Here is a 19,332-nt window from a genome sequence, read left to right on the forward strand (position 1 = left end):
ATGTGGTGTGTCTGAAAGCATCTGAAGGCCTGAAGGCAGGAATCAGGTGAATGGGAGGAAACAGGAAGGAAACAGGGCTGGAAAGTAAATTTAAGATACTGTGGTGAAGTAGTCAACATTATCACCACCCTGTTGAAAGGTACAAAAAGCGTGCTGTATTTACATGTTCTCCATGTGGCTCCCTATATGGATTTCTCTTCAGGTGGTGGATCAATTGTCCTAAAGGTGCCTGTGTATGTGTGTGTGTGTGAGAGATAGTGTATTGTTGTATGTGACCACGACAGTCCGTCCAAGGTGTACACATTCCCTCTTGCTGCATCAGATGGGATATACTCGAGCTCCCAGCTTCCCCCAACAGGATTCAATAAACACAGTACGGAGTTGGAGCCAAGTTGGACACAAAGATCAATGTTGTGTTTTGATTTGAAATACTGCATTACATTTGTGATATTTACTATGATTAAAATTATAAATGCAGTTGAACGGGGACCTGTCCAGGGTTTACTCATCGTTTTGCCTGAAGAGAGCTGGAATAGGCTCCGGCAGATTCCTCTGACTCTGAATAGGAAGAAGCGAGTATTGATTGATGGGCGGATGAAAATCAGATGAGACATGCTTGCTTAGCAGCTGTCATAAACTGAAGGCTTGATTCTTTAAACTTTTCTGTAATTTTATACACCTGATTTGACACCTTTGCATAGTATAGTTGCCAGAATTGTGTTGAATCAAATCAGAAGTCATGTCAGGTAAAGGCTCCACTTCCCACTCGTACATGCTGATCGTGAGTCTGATTCTCAGGAGTCTGCATTCAGGCTCCACTTTGTGCCAACAGATGACTATTATATTTATCTGAATTCAAAATAAAATCATAATGTCCTGCCAGTTTACTCAGTTCCTTCACTGTCAATATTTTGTCCTGACATGAAATGAAAAAGTTCCAGTAACAAGTATCGGTAACCATGGCTCTGTTCTGTTCTTGGCTGCGTCTGGTCTTTAGATGTTTAAAGATAATTAGAAAGCTTTTAGAGAGAATTCATCCGTTCTTAGGACATTAAGCTTGGATTTGTATTTGTATACACTTGGCTCTACATGTGTTTAGTGGGACTTGATAAGAATGTGCTCAGTTTGATCAGGTTCTCATACCAAAAAAAATAATGGCGAGATCATCATCTGAATGTAGATGATGGATTCAGCTCTGTTATGTTGTTCATCATGGCAGGTTTTCAGAACGTGGAGTCTCTCACGGAAGAAGCCCGACCACCCTCGGCCTGGACTGTGATATGACCAAAACAGGACAGAGTCAGGATCTCAGAGTGCACTTTGGCTCAGTGCTGGTTAAAAACTCAGACATGTTGCCCAAAAAGTCCCTGAAATACATTGTCACAGAACCTACTGATATCCCCCGTGCACATCTGTTTTGGAAAGAGTAGTTTCTTCCCTTTTAGATTCAAACCAAACGTGGACATAATACATTTTCATCTGTATTCAACTTTGCAGAAACTAGGATTCTAACTTATATCTTACGTGATCATTTATTCTCCACAGTTTCATAACTCATAGTGTCAGAAATTCAAAAAAAAGCTTTATATGGTAAAAAAGGATGATTGAAAAATAAAAGAAGAAACGTTAATGCAATGAGTAATGAGAACAGCAAAGACTCTGGATAATGCTTTCTGCCTGGGCAGGCTGCCTCTGGACGTAAGGCACATCTGTAGCAGGCTGAACATTTTTGGATTTGAGTTTAAAAGGGAAAGGGGCCAGCAAGAGTTTGACATGTATCTAAATCAGATTTGAATGAATGAATGAATAAATAAATAAGAAAATGCATAAATGTGTTGATGCTTTGCCCACTGGACACGTCTTTCCAAACAAACCAGTGTAACTTATTTGCCACCCTATTTGGTCTAAATGTATAATCCTGCTCAGACATTGGTACTAGCCACAGGAGGAATGCCATTTTTTTTTGTTGTTGTTTATTTTTGTATTTCTCTCAGAAAAATGCCTCAATGGAAAATTGAAGGATTATAGAAACTGACATCAGGATTACAGTATTATATAAGTATTTCATCCTAAAGTTGCTTGTGTGCAGTGTTTCATAAAAGAAAAAAAAGAAAAGATACGTACACAGACTCACCTACACTCTTGGTTTGTTTATATGTTTCTAAGAAGCATCAAAATATCACCCTCCAACTTTTATGGCACATAATCTATACGTTATGTGCCATAAACAAAGGGAATTCTGGTTTGATTATTTAGCATTTCAGCTGTGACAGCAGCTGAAGAAGAAGATATATGCTCAATTGGTGACATTCTCCTAAATAGTTAATCTTCATGGGCTGTGTGTTCATTCCTTATTTGGGGCTGCCTGTACTGTTCAAGAGTTCACACACTCCATGTGTCACTGCCTTAGACTTTGGCCAAGTTGAAGAGAGTGTGTAGGGTGGGTATCATGGCATAGTTCAAAGAAAGTCTGCAGAGTGATTGAGGAGAAAGATTGAGTCTTTTTGCGGCTTATAAAAGAAAACCGGGTGGTGAAGACAAAGAAGGTGGAAAAAAAGAAGAGAGGAATGATTGAAGGAGGTGAGGTTTTTTGGGAGGGGGGTGGTGATCCCATATAGCCAATGGCGGAAAAGAAAGGAGGATTTCAGGGAGGGTGATGTGCTCAGTCACCACTCTCAGGGTCAGCATTCAGAGAAGACAGGAGAAGACCAGCATCTCAGAGAAAGAACCTTTCACAGACAAGTAAGTCTCTTCATCTGGCGAAGAGAGGAGAGATGACTCTGGCGTGAACTCAGAATGAGGCCCGAGGGAATGAGCTGTGTTTCCAGGAGTAACCACTATTGACAGCAACAGAGTGCACTGAACTCACGCAGGAAGATGCTCACCTGTCTGCAGTGGGAGAGGGACAAGCTCTGAGGCGCCCGACCAAGTGCACAGACAAATACATGCCCTCCTCTTCCGGGATCAATTATTCTCCTGCATGAAGTTTCCTGTGTCTCAGCACAGAACGAGGTGGGCTCAGCTCCAGACTGTGGCACAGTCCGCTCCGAAGGAGAACTTGAAGATTGAAGGTTGTAACATCAGGCGGGAGTTTTTTTTACTTTGTTGTTGGAAAGAATGAAGGCTCTCCAGAAGAATCAAGGACGCACCGACCAGATGTTGGGAGCCATGGCTGATGTGCTTACTTCTGTGGCCATACCCAACCAACAGTGGGTGAGCTGTAACTCTGTTGTGGATCAGTTTGTGTATCTACTGTTTGTTTGTATGAAAGCATAGAGCCACAGGTTCGAAAAGGAAGGAACACATATGGAGGTATTTTGCAGGGCTTGCAGAGCATGACGCTCAGCTTATCTCTTGCCCACATCATTTCATACCAAGCTTATTTTGTTTCATTGCTATAACTTGGCCATATGCCTAACATGGTCAAGGCAGACAAGCAGAGAGAGGGATGGAAGAGTTTCTACTCTCTGTTCAGTGCTTGGGAGGAATTCTGGATATTTCCATGGAACAGGAAGCCGAGTGGTGGTGATTAAAACATCTGACCATAAACAAAGTCATGCAAGCCTAATGCCTCACGCCACCCCTGCAAAGCCAGCTTCTTCCCTCTTTACCTCTTACCTAAACTGTATCTCTTTACTCATCACTATTTTTTAAACACCATTATAAATAAACGAACAACAAAACATCAGCGATCATCAGCTTTTGCGATGTTATTGTATTTCTTAACAGAGTTTATCAAAGCACAGCAAGTAGATTTTGACACATCTGGCAGCAGGAATCATGCATGCGGAGGCCAGAGTGTACCAGAAGGTCCGGCGCATTTCACTTTGGAGCTCTCTTTGAAAAATGTTTATACTGATAAATGATTTCCCTCCTGACAGATAGTGTTGAAAGCCATGAGAGTGAATCTAATCTATCTCCATCCCTGCGGAGGAAAGATAACTCCACTTGCCTCTATTAACCGATACTTAGGTGCAGCCTGGGCTTTAAATACAGATTGCTGCTTTCTGAGAGGCTGCTTCCCTTATACAAGTTCTGTGGCAAACGTAGGGCCTCATTTTCAACACATTCTTGTTCAGTGTGTAATGGAGAAATGGGCAAAAAAGATGTAGGGAATTGTGGAAAAAAGAGAAAAAAATCAGCCACTGGTATAAGGTTTTGTGGTTATGTGACTATAAGTACTCTGTACAATCTTACAATCACTTCCTCCTTGAAAGTAGGACTGCAGTGCTGACAAAGGCATCTCTGTGTGCAGCTCTCGGAGGGGGCTGAGTCGGACCTCCCATCAAGCGAGGAGGAAAAGGGGCCTGTGCAGGGCCAGTGGGACCAGGATGGCCTGGAGTGGGAGCTACAAACCTCAGCCACAGAGAGCCCAGAAGATGTTGAAAGAGCAGGTAAGGCCTGAGAACTGCGGCAGACTGCTTTGTGATTTTGGAGGTGCAGTGCCATTAGAAACATTACCCCTCACCAAGAGATGCACCGGGACATACACTTCAAAACTCAGCTTTGATTCTTTGTTTGAAACATCTCAGATTTCCCGAGTGGCCTTTTCAACCATTCAGTCACAATCCACTGGAAACAACTTGTACTGTCACAAAAAAACAACCAATACTGATGTGGTAAAACAACAATCCGGACAATAAACATTCTTGGATATATAAGACCTTTTTTTGAGTTCTGCCTGTTTTTGCATGTTGACCATATGTGAATTAAAACACGTCTGAGCCCCATCTGCCATATCTGATTGTGGTCATTAGGCAGTAATAACTTCAGGGAAAGTAACAAATTAGAGGCACCTGAGTGTTAGTGGTTTACTCTTGGCTAAACTCCACCCTCTGCATCCTGTATTAGCACTGATGACTGTAAATTGTTTTGGTATAATTTAACATCCATAAATACATGAGTAACAGAAAAACATATACACACAAGCAATACTTTCCAGATGGGGGCAGGAAAACAGGCTCACTTACCGCTATTCTCCTTCTTCCCCATCACTGCTGGTTGAACTAACTTTCGTTTCGCTGCAGAGGGCTTGCGTGTGTTACCATTTCTTTGGGTGGAAGGGAACAAAAGGTTCTTTGTAGCTCGATCTTGGTTTGGGTTAGAGCGAGTGTGTGTATTTATATGTGAGGTTTGGTGGTGTGCACCATGTGGTAGGCCCACTAACTGTTGTGCAGAGTAATATAGGGTGTTTTGAAAGGCCAGGGGAAGCTTTCAGCGATGCTTATCGGGTAATGGTGTTACTGAGCACAGGTATGCTGTCAAAAATAACGTTGCCAAATATAATTTTTTGGGGCAGTTTTAAGCCCTGGAAAGTTAAATAGATGGATAAATAAATACGACCGGGCCGATGTAGGTTGATGAAAGTAAAGGAAATGATGTAGGCTGATGTTTATTTCAGTTCCAGACAAGCTCCTTTACTCAATCATTTTTCCGCAGGTCAGTTTTCTGTGGATGGAAAAATCAATGAAACGTTCCAGAAAAAAACAACTGAACCACAACAAGAAGATGCAAACATTGTCTTAGTTCAGACTCGGTGCAACGATGCATCATCATATGATTAAACTATCTGCTTACGCTTGTGCAAGTCTCTCGGGGTGCCAAAACAGCTCATGTTACCTCAGAAGTGTCCTGAAGATGTCGAGCCATCTGATGCTAGCAAGGTAGTCTGGGTCCTGTGGACCATCTCCATAAATCAGGTTTGGGATTGACGTATGTGGTCTGGGCCAAAAGTTTTCACATGAATGCCAGGACTCAAGATTTCCCAGCAGAACACTGCAACAGTATCATCAGTGTCATGCAGCTACCAGAGATTAATGATGAGGTTTTTATATTATCAGGAATGTAAACATATACAATGTTTTAAAACGTAAATGACAGAATTAAACTGCATGAGGATTAGAGCTTAGATGTGCATAATATTACGTGGTATACAAAGGCTGTTAAATTAAATTATTATGATTTTCATAAACCTTTAGTATTTTTGGATGCATATGATTACATCACCAATTACTGTTGTTACTAAGGCTATGCTGCATGTCACTACTGCAGGCTTATGTTAATGTCTTAGTGACTGTATATGTACGTATGTGTACTTATTTATATCGCTTACATTTGGCAGGCCAGAAGACATATAACCACAAAACTGAATTTGGTTTAGGATCTTGTGGTTGTGGCATCATACTACTTTTTTTTTACATGTCTGAATGCCAATATACTACAATTATTGTGTAAAAGGAGACATAGTAGTGCCTTTTTTTTTTACAAGCTGGTGCAATTTCATGAGGTTCTTATGAAATGTATATGACATACTCTGATTAAAATACCACAGAGAAAGAGTAAAACAGCTTCCTTTTCAATAATATATTGTCAGCTGTGTTTAAAGGAGCTGGCTTTGGGGGGTGGAATCAGATGCTATGCTAGACTCCGCCTTATCTTTTCTGCCAGGTGCCCCTTCTTCTGAAATTAAAGGTACAGACGAAGAATCATATTGTGAAGTTAAGAGGAGAATAAAAATGGGGAGGGAGGCCTGACATGTTTACCCTGAATTGGGTCACCACAGTCAAATCTTCATTAAATGACATGATGGTCTTTTCAGGTTTAGTTGATTGCAAACAAAAGTGACAGGGTTGTGCTATATTAGAGCTATTAGGATCTTTTTTAGTTGGTAATCACTTTTGACACCCAAATATGTCATCCTAATTATAGGATTATTTTAAATATACTTTTGAATGTTTTACGAACCAGTTGGTAACAAACAAACTCAAGATATGTTTATCATTAAAAGTTTTAACACACACATGAAAATACACATAATTTTAAGTGCAACAAAAATATGCACATTTTATGTCTTTATTAGTTTTATCTTTTTAATCTGAATTAGATAAATTAAGACACCAGTTTCATTCTCTGTTCAAAGGCTCTGCAGAAACTTTTTTAATTATCATTCTCTTTCTTTAACATTGTAACTAATAAGCCCACCTTCAAGCATGCTGTTCGGAAGACATGTGAGGGGATGGAAGACTTGGCCTACTTTCTTTAAAGATGTGGTACGTGGGGCCATCTGTTACATGTTAGAAACAAGATGCCTGCCAGTGAGTTTCAGTGAGGGAACACAGGACATTGCCAACCTCCACGAATTCACATCCATTTTTTCCCTTCAGTATCTCAGTCCTAGTCCTTACTTTGCTCATCTTCCCACTTTCTGACACTTCAGCATGTCTTCTCCTCCTGTTTATTCTCTGTCCATGTCAATCTCTTCTTTTAATCTGATCTCAGGCAATGTTTCTAATAAATACTTTCAATTTATATTCCTCATCTTTCCTCACCCACGAGCACAGAGCTGCTAAACCTTTTTCCATCAAAGTCCTTTTTTCCCTTTGTTTCTTTGATCTTTTTTAACATCCAGGCATATTCTAACACTCATCGATTTGTTACAACTGTGTTTTGTTTTTGTTTTTCAATCAAAAATGCCAAAGGAAGGGGTCAGACCACGGGTCAGACGCACAGTCTTGCAATGTGCTCACATATGCAAGCGTTATTTTTTATCAGTTTAGAGGACAAAGTGAAACAAGTTGTGAATGCTATGACAAATAATTCTTTATGCAAATTTATAGTTTTTTAACTTCAAGTGTAAAAAATATGCATTTTCCTAAAGCTTTCCTAAAACAATTTACGTATTTCTAACCTGAAGTATCAGTGGTCAAAAGAAGGACTAGATTATGGCACCAAGCATGCCAAAGGACTAAATGAAAGTAGTTGTGAGATAAACTCTGCAGGAACAACCACGGCCTTGTCCATATCAGGCTTAGATGACTGTGAGAGTGTGCCCTCCAAGGAGAAGCAGAGATCCTCAAGGACCCTGGGACCCAACTCTGTGTGTGTGTGTGACCTTAAATGGACAAAGATCAACCTGAAACTGCATCACATTGTGTTGCAGGAGCCAGAGATTAGATAGCATTAACTTCACACAGGTGCACGCAGCCGTGATTGTTTGTGCATTATTTGTATTTACACCGCAGTAATGTCTCGCTAAGCTTCTAGTGAACTGGATCCATCCTTGCATATCCTTCTAATTGTAACTATTGTACTAGAGGAAGATTTGTTTTATATTCATTACAACTTAGGGTGTGGGATTCTTCTAAACAGAAGATCTAATGCCTGTATATTTTATATGTAGTGCACAACGTTATTCCAGGCTAATCCATTTTTATACAGAACTGATTGACACTTTGATTCAGTGCAATCTGATACAGTTATTAACTTTTGTGTAACAAAGATATTTCATTTTTGATCCAAATTAAAACAAGCCATTTCTATAAATGTGGTAGAGGTTAGCTATCTTAAAAATTAGAAATAATTCATAAAAGAAAGTAATTTACACAATATAGTAGTACGGGAAAATGGACCTGATTTATGTAGTGCTGTTGCTCATGTTTGTCCCTGAAATAGTGTCCATTGTTTGCCTGTTACCCTGGTTCCGATGCTTACACCTTAACATGTCATGACAGCGCCGTCGCTCTCAACAAGATACAGATGTCAATCTTTGGCTATAAATTAGGCTTTAATTGTCCGTGACCCCACATAAGATAACTTGTGGTTGGAAAAAAGTGTTTCATATCTGTTTTTTTTATCTTGGATGTTGTAGTTTTTCTCACTTGTGTTAGTATTGGCACACAAGGATTAACACGACTTCTCACAAGGTCAGCGATCTGGTCTGTGGCGCTACAGTTTATTAATAATAATAATAATGATACATTTTATTTGGTGGCGCCTTTCAAGTTACCCAAGGTCACCTTACAAAGAATAAAAGCATAAAATACAAGCATAAAATAACATCAAGCATGATTAAAACCAAACAACATCAACCAATGTTATAGCCACAGAGACAGTGTGCAGTCAGAAGGAGTATGCCAGTTTGAAAAGTGGAGTTTTGAGTGTGGATTTGAAAGTTACAATGAAGTCTTATGTCTGGGGGGAGGGAGTTCCATAGTCTGGGTGGCGAGCAGCTGAAGGCTTGGGCACCCATGGTACTGAGGCGTGATGTGGGGATGGTAAGTAGTCCAGCAGAGTTTGAGCAGAGGTAGGGCTGGGCGATATGGACCAAAAGTCATATCTCGATATTTTCTAGCTGAATGGCGATACTCGATATATATCTCGATATTTTTTCCGTGCCATAATTGGGGTTTCCCCCAAAGCATTATAGCATAGCATCTCTGTTAGCATCTCTGTTAGCTTCATTTTTTTCTGAGGCAAACCCTTAAAAAAACAGTCAGTTTTAATACAAAGCCTCGTGCCAAATGTCACACAAGTTCCTTTATTAACAGAGGTCTGCACAATATCAAAATGTATAAAACAAATGAAATAAAAATAAACTGCCTGCATATATATGTGGCCAGGTCAAAGAGGGAGGAGACCGGACACAAAAATAATTTTTAGTAGGATCTTTATTACCCCGACTGCCCTCAAACGAGCACAGTATTAATTTTCTAATTTTGAGAGAAATGTTCTTTGTAACAGTCAAAATAAAAAAATGAAAATAAGTTCTTTCTTGTCTCTCTGAATATCTCAGTCTCAAATAAGCAAAACCAATGAAACAAAATAAAAACAAATCAAAACCAAACACTAACAAACAACAGTAGTGGCCTATTCCTAGGTAAACAGGAAATAAAATAAATTAATTAACATGAATACATTTTTAAGCCACTTTCCTCATCTTATCAGACACATTTTACAATACATATAAAGTTTTAGCTCTGTAAACTTCATGAAATAATTTAATCAACACCATGAATTAACTTTAATGTACATTCTTAAATATCTCAGTGCAAAATATACTTTTAAATGACCTTTAATGAACTTGTACATTCAAAACCCAAAATGTCCTCACTTACTCTAACTTGTAGTTTCAGAGCCTCATCCTGCATCTGGATGCAGCTCACACGGCTCTGTCTCCCCTCTACATGGGTAACACAACATATAGCTTTATAAACAGCCTTTAACACTGAAATTAAAAACAGTAACTAATATTTCAGGCCATTTTGTGCCACTTACGCTGACCCGTGGTCGTCTATGGCGGCTCCCGACACCGTGGACACAATACATGAAACCCCGACCGACGAGAAATAAACACGACGTTCTCAGGCACACACGCTCGTCACACACGCTCGTCAGATGGCTCAGTTACCGGTCCGTTCCAAGTCTTTCACTCAGTCACGTATTTCTTCTGTGCTAGAAGGTTTTCACGACTCAAACCCATCACACACTCTCACAGACAAGAAATACACCTCTGCCATTGTTTGCCTTACAAAGACGACGATTCGCGGGCTTTGACGATTCGCGGGCATTGACGGTTCGCGGGCATTCAGGTCTCGCGTGACTTCCTGGTTCTCACAGGATTCTCAACCTGGCTGGCCTTAAAGTGACAGTACGCATTGTATTAGGGCTCAGCTAAAACAAAAAACACAGTAACCCCTGTTCACTTGGCTACATTCTCCCCTGCTACAAGTCAACGTCCTCGGTGACTTCTGTATCCATAGCCCCTTTAAGTTGTGATGAATAAAAGACCATGCCAGCTAACACCTGAGATAGCAGATCTGGACTAAAGGACACTGCGTTGCATGCAGACTTGGGTAAGTTAAAAAGGTTTCTGTTCTTTCCAGCTGTTGTTCTCTGGCTCCTTCGTGGAGGGGAAATGGGTGTGTCACCACTGACCGACCCCTCTTTTTTCCTCCTGGGAGCAGGCACAGGCCTTTCCTCTGGCTTCTCTGCAGGTGCAGAGGGAGATCCTGACAGTGGATGAGAACAGGGCAATGTTTCCGTTTCTAAGCTCTCCTCAGGTACGTCACTCATCTCCTCTTCACATCCATCCTCACTCTCTTCTATTCTCTCAGTCTCTTTCTGGTATTCGGTCTCAACCACTGGATCCACATCCTCAATCTCCTGGGTTGCAACCGGCTCAGCTGCAGGATATGTCACTCTCTCCTCCAAAATGAACTCAGGCTCCATGAACTCCATCTCCAACTCGGGACTTGGGGCAGGTTCATCCACAGGAGTGGCAGACTGGCGACGTCGCCTCGGCGCTGGCACAGGACCCACACATGGCTGCAGGTTGCACCTATGCACCCTCTTTACCGACCCACCCTCGAGGGGCTCCACCGTGTACGTGGTCCCTTGGATCTCAACAACTTTGTACGCCGTGGCTGACCAAACGTCTTGGATCTTGTTCCTGCCTGGTGGACGATGGCGGAGGTAAACCAGCTGTCCCACCTCAACGTCTGGACAGTACACACGCTCTTGCTGCTGAGCTAGTCTCTCTTCAGCCTTTCGTTCAGCACATTCTCTTGCTCTGGCATGTGCATCTTGAAGACGCTCCTGGTGTACAGCCAACCAGTCTGGTTTATCACTGTTCTCCTGTTCATGGCCCAGCAGTGCATCAATGGGAAGATGAGGGTGAACTCCAAACAGCAAATAATAGGGTGAATACCCTGTGGTCGAGTGTGGTGTGACATTGTACGCATACACAAGCTCTGACAGGTGTTCAGGCCAACGCCGCTTCTTCTCAGGGGGAAGGGTACGCAAAAGATCATGCAGAGTGCGATTGAACCTTTCACACTGGGGGTTCCCTTGTGGGTGATGTGGCGTTGTTCTGGTTTTCTTCACTCCATACAATCTGCACAACTCTGCAATCACTGCACTTTCAAAATTTCTGCCCTGATCAGAGTGCAGGCGCTCTGGTACTCCATATTTTAGAAACCACTCTTTCAGGATGACTTTAGCAGTAGTTTCTGCCTTCTGATCACGTGTGGCAAAGGCCTGACTGAACTTAGTAAACACATCCGTCATTACAAGTACATTTTCACGACCATCTGTGGCACGTTCCAGTGTTGTGTAATCCATAGCAACCACCTCAAGTGGGCGAGTGGCCAAGAATGGAGTCTGTGGTGCTTGAATCTTTGGCTGTGGCATTTTTGTTAACACACACCTCTGACAGTTCTTCACCCACTGCTCAACATCCCCATACATACCCACCCAAAAACATCTTTGTCTCAACAGGCCCAACGTCCTTTCGATTCCTTGATGTCCCATTTGCTCGTGAACGCTTTTGAAAACCTGCTCCTTCAGACAGTCCGGCAGCAGGAGCTGATGGCAGGTTCCAGTGTGAGCATCTTCAATCACTCTGTACAGAAGTCCATCTTTCTCCTGTAGACGCGACCACTGTTTTAACAAAGAGCAGACTGGCTTTGTTAGAGTTTTCTTTTCCCGGTAGGTTGGTTTCCTTTGTTTATCCCAAAACCCTCTCAAAACTCTGAGCGCTGGATCAGACTCTTGGAAGCTCTGGAGCTCTGCTTTGGAATATCCAGGGAGTGTGGGAGTGTTGTCCTGGGCCACACTGTTAGCTCCTGTCCCGCTGACCTCAGCTGCACTTAACTGTCTGAGTTTACAACACTCAACACCTGCTGTCACTAGATCTAAGTCTAGGGCTGTACCTGTCCTGAGAGTGTTACATATGGCTACACACCCATCATATTCTGCATCCTCACTATCGGGTTCTGGCTCACCATTTGCTGGTTGCCGAGAAAGGGCATCAGCAGCAGTATTACACCTGCCGGGGCGATACTTTACCTCAAAATCAAACACGGCCAACTGAGAAACCCACCGCTGCTGAATGGCTCCTAAACTGGCTGTGGAGAGGTGGCACAGGGGGTTGTTATCGGTGATGATGGTGAACTTTGACCCCAAAAGATAACTCCTAAATTTTTCTGTGACTGCCCACTTTAAGGCTAGGAGCTCAAGCTTCATGCTGCTATAGTTCTGATCATTCTTTTCTGCCCCTCTGAGCCTCCTACTGGCATATGCTATAACTGTCTTCCTTCCCCTTTGTTCCTGATGTAAAACTGCCCCTAAACCCAGGCTGCTGGCATCTGTCTCTAGTATAAAAGGAAGAGTGAAATCTGCATAGCCTAGTGTGGGAGCACTGGTTAGCTTTTCTTTCAAATGCTCAAAAGCTCTTAGACACTCTGGTCTCCATGACGACCTGAACAGCTGATTAGCCCTGACCTGGCTGCTCTCCTTGACACATGCAGTTACAACATCATGAAGAGGCCCTGCAATCTGTGAAAACCCCTCTATGAACCTCCTATAGTAACTGCAAAACCCCAAAAACGACCTAAGATCTTTTACAGTGCTAGGGATGGGCCATGACTTCACTGCACTTATCTTTTCTGGATCTGTGTCTATGCCTTGGGCTGAGACCTGGTGGCCAAGGAACCTAACCTCAGGTTGGAGAAAATGACACTTTTCCACTTTAACTTTCAGACCTGTCTCTTTCAATCGGTCTCAAGTCTCTCCAAGTGGTCCTGGAAGGTTGGAGAAAACACAAGCAAGTCATCTAAATAAACCAACACAATCTGGAAGGCTAAATCACTCATTGTGGCCTGCATCAAACGCTGAAACGTTGCTGGGGCGTTAGTTAGCCCAAAGGGCATTCGTAGGTACTCGTATAGCCCAAAAGGTGTTGTGAACGCTGTTTTGTCCCTATCCTTCTCATTCATCACAACCTGGTGGTATCCGCTTGCGAGATCGATGGTTGAGAAGAAAGCCGCACCACTCAGGGCATCCAGACTCTCGTCGATGCGCGGAAGTGGAAATGCATCACGCCTTGTTTTCAAATTCAGCCTCCGGTAATCTACGCATAGCCTCAAACTTCCATCAGGCTTGCGCACTAGAACGATTGGTGAAGCATACGAGCTTGAACTCTCCTGAATCACTCCCTTTCTCAACAGGTCAGAAATGTGTTCTTTAACCTCTTTGTACTGATTAGGTGGTATACGGCGGTACGGTTGGGAGACTGGTGTTTCATCCAGTAGCGGGATTTCATGTTTCACCCGATCAGCGGATCCCAGATCTTCATCATTAGCTGCGAACACATCCACGTACTTTATCAAAACTGCCACGAGCTCTTTCTGCTGCTCTGGTGTACCTCCCAAGTGCAAGCGGTCAAGTAAAGTCTGTGCGTCACTGTCAGATCCCTGCTCTTCTTTCCGGTTAACTACCACTTCCTCATGGTTAGCAGAGATACGCTGAAACTTTACTTCGTAAGGGTCACCCTCAACACACTGACCCTGGCTAAGAATACCAAGCCTACTCTTCGGGGAGAGCCAGACATCTTCTGGTGAAAAGTTGATTACTTGGACAGGAAAAATGTGATTGTTGGATGTTATCACTGTAGGAACAACTATCAACCCACCAGGCAGTGGAAAGTTCCCTGGTTCAAACAGCGTGACGCCCCCACCCTCTGTCTGGTTTTTACGGCCTCGCACGTGGACGGTGGAGACGGATGAAGCAGGTACATGTACCTTGTTTTTGCCAGCTACACGAGCCACGGACACCTTCTCAATGAGCTCTGCCTCTTGCACCCGGTTGAAGGCTTCTCTCCAAGCAGAATCCAGCTCACCCTGCAGAGTTGTGTCGAACTCTGAAAGCATTAACTGCCTGCACCGTTTAGCAATGTTCATTCCAATGATGCCAGGTAGAGAGGAGTCTGGTTCGTTTGTTCCTTCGTCTTTAATTATGAGAAAACCACACTCTGGGATGGTAAGTCCAGCTACCTGTATGTCAAGCTCAACATAACCTAAGTATGGCATCGGTAACTTGTTTGCAGCTGTTAACTTGAGCCATTTAGCAGTGCAGTGCATGTCATCTTCTTCTCCATGGAGGTGGTCTCTGAAGAAACCTTCTGTCAAAGTGCTAACATTACTTCCTGTGTCTAAAAGGCATCTCAGAGGGACACCATCTATCTTAATGTCTACCTCGGGGCACTCGCCTACAGCATTTTTAAAAAAACGCTCTTTGGTTAAAGTGTCTGCTGAGCCTTCTGACTTGCCTCGCACTGCCCGGCTCATAGCAATGGAGGGATGTCGTTTCCCTGTGTTGCAGGAGAAGCGGTAACACTGGGCTTGCTCTCTTGTCTACGTGGTGTAGTGCAATATCTAGCAATATGCCCCACCCCTTCACAGCGTAAACAGATTGGCTGACCATCGCTGGTGTACTTAGGCTGCACTTTGGGTCTACTACCCTTATTAACAACACCTGTACTGAGATTCTGGGTAGTGAGCTCACGAACTGCATTGGTTAGCTCACCAATAGCTTTACCCTGCTGTGCGATTATCTTCACTACCTCCTGCAAGGTCAGTCTCAAGTCAGTTGGTGAGTCAGTGGTCTGTTGTGTCATCTCACTGGGCCTAGCGCCAACTAGATTTCTGCTTCTCGCTACATTTGAGCTCCGAGGACAGTCTTCCAGAGCCCACAAAATTGCTTCTTCACGGACCTCAAACAAACTAGACCGCGGTTTCCCTCTAACGAGCCTTCGGAGTTCGCGTCGGAGGGCGGAGTCACGCACACCTTCAATGAACTGGTCTCTAAGTGCTAACTGCGCGTCAGCTACTGCATCAGAGGACTGTTGAAGGGCGGAGTTAAGCAGCTGTGAGAGTGCATGGGAGTAATCTCTTAGGTCCTCTCCCTCTAACTGTCTACGGGCATAGAACGCATGCAACAATTGTGGGGTGCTGCGCTTTTCCCTGAAGGCTCCCCTAAGGCACATGAATATGTCACTGGGTTCCCACACCTGTCCCCCCATACACAACTTGACTTCTTCTAAGGCTGCACCTCTTAACAGTGAAAGGACAAAATCTGCTTGATCCTGACTGCGGAGACCCCTTGCTCTCATCGCCCTCTCTACCTCCTCTATGAACTCATCGACAGTGTAAATATCTTTACCTGGTTCACCACCAAATGGTACAATATGTTTTTCTCTTGGAATGTAAACAACAGATCTTGTTTGAACATCACCCAAATTGGCAATACTGGACAAAACTTCATTATGTTTCTTACTCAATTCCAGGACTTGTGACTGCAGCTGCTGTACCAACGGGTTACCTTCATCACCCTGCACAGAAGCAGTGGCGCTGTCCGCCTCCTCATCACTGGACGCTCCAGGAGCAGCCGCTCCCCTGTCTTCTTTTGACATTTTTAAAAGTCTTATTGTGTCTATATTGCAGGAAAATAACAGTTCAAGTTCAATGTCTCTGAGACGGGACACCAGGCGATCAGCTCCTCCAGCGATCCACGTCAGCGATGCAGACGCTCCTCTCGTCCTGGATCACCAGCCCGCACAGCAACTTCTGGAAAACCACGCGCTGGTCCAGTCTTCACCACTACTGTTGTTTGTTTGCTCTATCTGACTAAAATCTCAAAATTAAACAGGGTATCCCACTTCTGACACCAATTAGTGTGGCCAGGTCAAAGAGGGAGGAGACCGGACACAAAAATAATTTTTAGTAGGATCTTTATTACCCCGACTGCCCTCAAACGAGCACAGTATTAATTTTCTAATTTTGAGAGAAATGTTCTTTGTAACAGTCAAAATAAAAAAATGAAAATAAGTTCTTTCTTGTCTCTCTGAATATCTCAGTCTCAAATAAGCAAAACCAATGAAACAAAATAAAAACAAATCAAAACCAAACACTAACAAACAACAGTAGTGGCCTATTCCTAGGTAAACAGGAAATAAAATAAATTAATTAACATGAATACATTTTTAAGCCACTTTCCTCATCTTATCAGACACATTTTACAATACATATAAAGTTTTAGCTCTGTAAACTTCATGAAATAATTTAATCAACACCATGAATTAACTTTAATGTACATTCTTAAATATCTCAGTGCAAAATATACTTTTAAATGACCTTTAATGAACTTGTACATTCAAAACCCAAAATGTCCTCACTTACTCTAACTTGTAGTTTCAGAGCCTCATCCTGCATCTGGATGCAGCTCACACGGCTCTGTCTCCCCTCTACATGGGTAACACAACATATAGCTTTATAAACAGCCTTTAACACTGAAATTAAAAACAGTAACTAATATTTCAGGCCATTTTGTGCCACTTACGCTGACCCGTGGTCGTCTATGGCGGCTCCCGACACCGTGGACACAATACATGAAACCCCGACCGACGAGAAATAAACACGACGTTCTCAGGCACACACGCTCGTCACACACGCTCGTCAGATGGCTCAGTTACCGGTCCGTTCCAAGTCTTTCACTCAGTCACGTATTTCTTCTGTGCTAGAAGGTTTTCACGACTCAAACCCATCACACACTCTCACAGACAAGAAATACACCTCTGCCATTGTTTGCCTTACAAAGACGACGATTCGCGGGCTTTGACGATTCGCGGGCATTGACGGTTCGCGGGCATTCAGGTCTCGCGTGACTTACTGGTTCTCACAGGATTCTCAACCTGGCTGGCCTTAAAGTGACAGTACGCATTGTATTAGGGCTCAGCTAAAACAAAAAACACAGTAACCCCTGTTCACTTGGCTACATATAGAATAAAAATGCTTCTTGAATAAAATAAAACAAATATCCATTTCCTGCAGAACAATTAAATTAAAATACACTGTACAATAACAGGCAGACTTTTCAACTGAGGTTGATAGTTGTGCAAATAACAAAACATTTGTGCAAATCTCAAATAAAACATTCAAGTCAATTTGTCACAAAATAAGCTATATCAAAATCATTAAAAAAAAAATATGTATATATATATTTTTTTTAAATCGATATAAACGATATTTTCTCGTACCATATCGCATTTGAAAATATATCGATATATATATTAAAATCTCGATATATCACCCAGTCCTAAGCGGAGGGTACCGGGGGGGGGCTGTATTCTGGAGGAGGTCGGAGAGGTAAGTTGGGGCAAGATGGTGGAGAGCTTTGTAAGTGAGGAGGAGGTTTTTGTAGTGGATGCGGTGTTGTACAGGGAGTGAAGTTGGATGAGAACAGGGGTGATGTGGTCAGACGATTTGGTGCTGGTGATAATCCGGGCGGCCGAGTTCTGAATGATTTGCAGTCTGTTAATGAGTTTGGTGGGGAGTCCGGTGAGGAAGGCATTGCAGCAGTCGATACGGGAAGTTACAAAGGCGTGAACCAGGATTTCAGTGCTGGATTGAGACAATGATGGGCGTAGTCTGGAGATGTTGCGGAGGTGGAAGAAGGCAGACCGGGTGATGTTTTGAATGTGAGGTGCAAATGAGAGGGTGCTGTCCAGAATGACTCCGAGGCTTTTGACTTGGGGGTAGAAGGGTACAGGGAATCTGTCAATGAAGATGGGTGGGACTGGGGTGTGTTGAGATTTGGCGAGTGTGGATTTGGAGGCAATGAGCAGGGCCTTAGCCGTTCAGCTTCAGAGAGTTCCTGCTCATCCAGCTCCGGTTGTCTTCGAGGCAGGTGATGAGGGAGGTGGGTGGGAGGGGTTTTGGCGGTGGGTTTGGAGGAGATGTAGACCTGTGTGTCATCGGCATAACAATTAAAATGGATCCCATGATGACGGAGGATTGTGCCAAGGGGTAGGAGGTAGATGATGAAGAGGAGTGGACCCAAGACTGACCCCTGGGGGACACCCAGTGAAACACCTGAACACCCAGACTTGTGGTCCCTTATTTGTACAAACTGTTGGCGGTCAGTGAGGTATGGTGAAGCAGCGGAGTGCAACACCAGTGATTCCAATGCCTGCCGGGCGGTCCAGGAGTAGAGTGTGGGAGATGGTGTCGAATGCTGCGCTGAGGTCCAGGAGGATGAGGATGGTGAGTAGTCCGGAGTCAGCTGAGGAGGTCGTTGGTGATTTTGACCAGGTCTGTTTCAGTGCTGTGTTTAGGATGGAAGCCGGATTGGAAATGTTCATGGAGGTTGTTTATGTCAAGGTGGGACTGTAGTTGTGCGCAACCACCCTTTCAAGTGTTTTGGAGATGAGGGGGAGGTTGGAGATGGGCCGGTAGAGGTTGAGGTCGGTTGGGTGAGCACCAGGTTTTTTCAGGATGGATTTGATAGCACCCAGTTTGAGAGTGGGGGGTACAGTGCCAGTGATGAGGGAGGAGTTAATTATGTTAGTGATCATAAGAGAAATGGATGGCAGACAGGCTTTGACGGACAGGTTTAATTTATTCAGGACTTCAAATACTTTAGCCTGACTTTCCTTCCTTCTTAAAAACCTTCACGATTTCCAGGCTTTAAATCTGATGTTGCATTCTACACTTTCAGTCCCCTAGAATGTTATACCTTTCATTGCCTTTAGAGCAACAAAAGTAGAACATGACAAAAACACTAACGTTAAAATCTTGTGTCAGTTCTGTGCATGGTCCATAATCAAATACATTGTACCTGTGGAAGTGAGTTATCAGTAGATATACAGTATGTATATACAAATCAATCTTACCATGTAATGACACTTGTGTTTATAAAACTGGATTCCAATCTCCAATA

The 19,332-nt window shown here is 43.2% G+C and overlaps 1 protein-coding gene across 5 annotated transcripts in view; it reads left to right on the forward strand.

Annotated features, from left to right (window-relative positions):
* The first annotated feature begins 2,698 nt into the window (after positions 1-2,698).
* arhgef25a (Rho guanine nucleotide exchange factor (GEF) 25a) overlaps positions 2,699-19,332 on the forward strand; it is a 64,690-nt gene continuing 48,056 nt past the window's right edge. For all 5 annotated transcript variants that reach the window (XM_061736152.1, XM_061736153.1, XM_061736154.1 and 2 more), the window contains exons 1-2: positions 2,699-3,213; positions 4,256-4,394. In XM_061736152.1, coding sequence (XP_061592136.1) covers positions 3,118-3,213; positions 4,256-4,394 — 235 coding nt within the window. In that variant the 5' untranslated portion in view covers positions 2,699-3,117. The remainder of the gene's footprint in view (positions 3,214-4,255; positions 4,395-19,332) is intronic.

Source organism: Cololabis saira, chromosome 12 (genome assembly GCF_033807715.1).
Source record: "Cololabis saira isolate AMF1-May2022 chromosome 12, fColSai1.1, whole genome shotgun sequence".
Classification (NCBI taxonomy): Eukaryota; Metazoa; Chordata; class Actinopteri; order Beloniformes; family Belonidae; genus Cololabis; species Cololabis saira.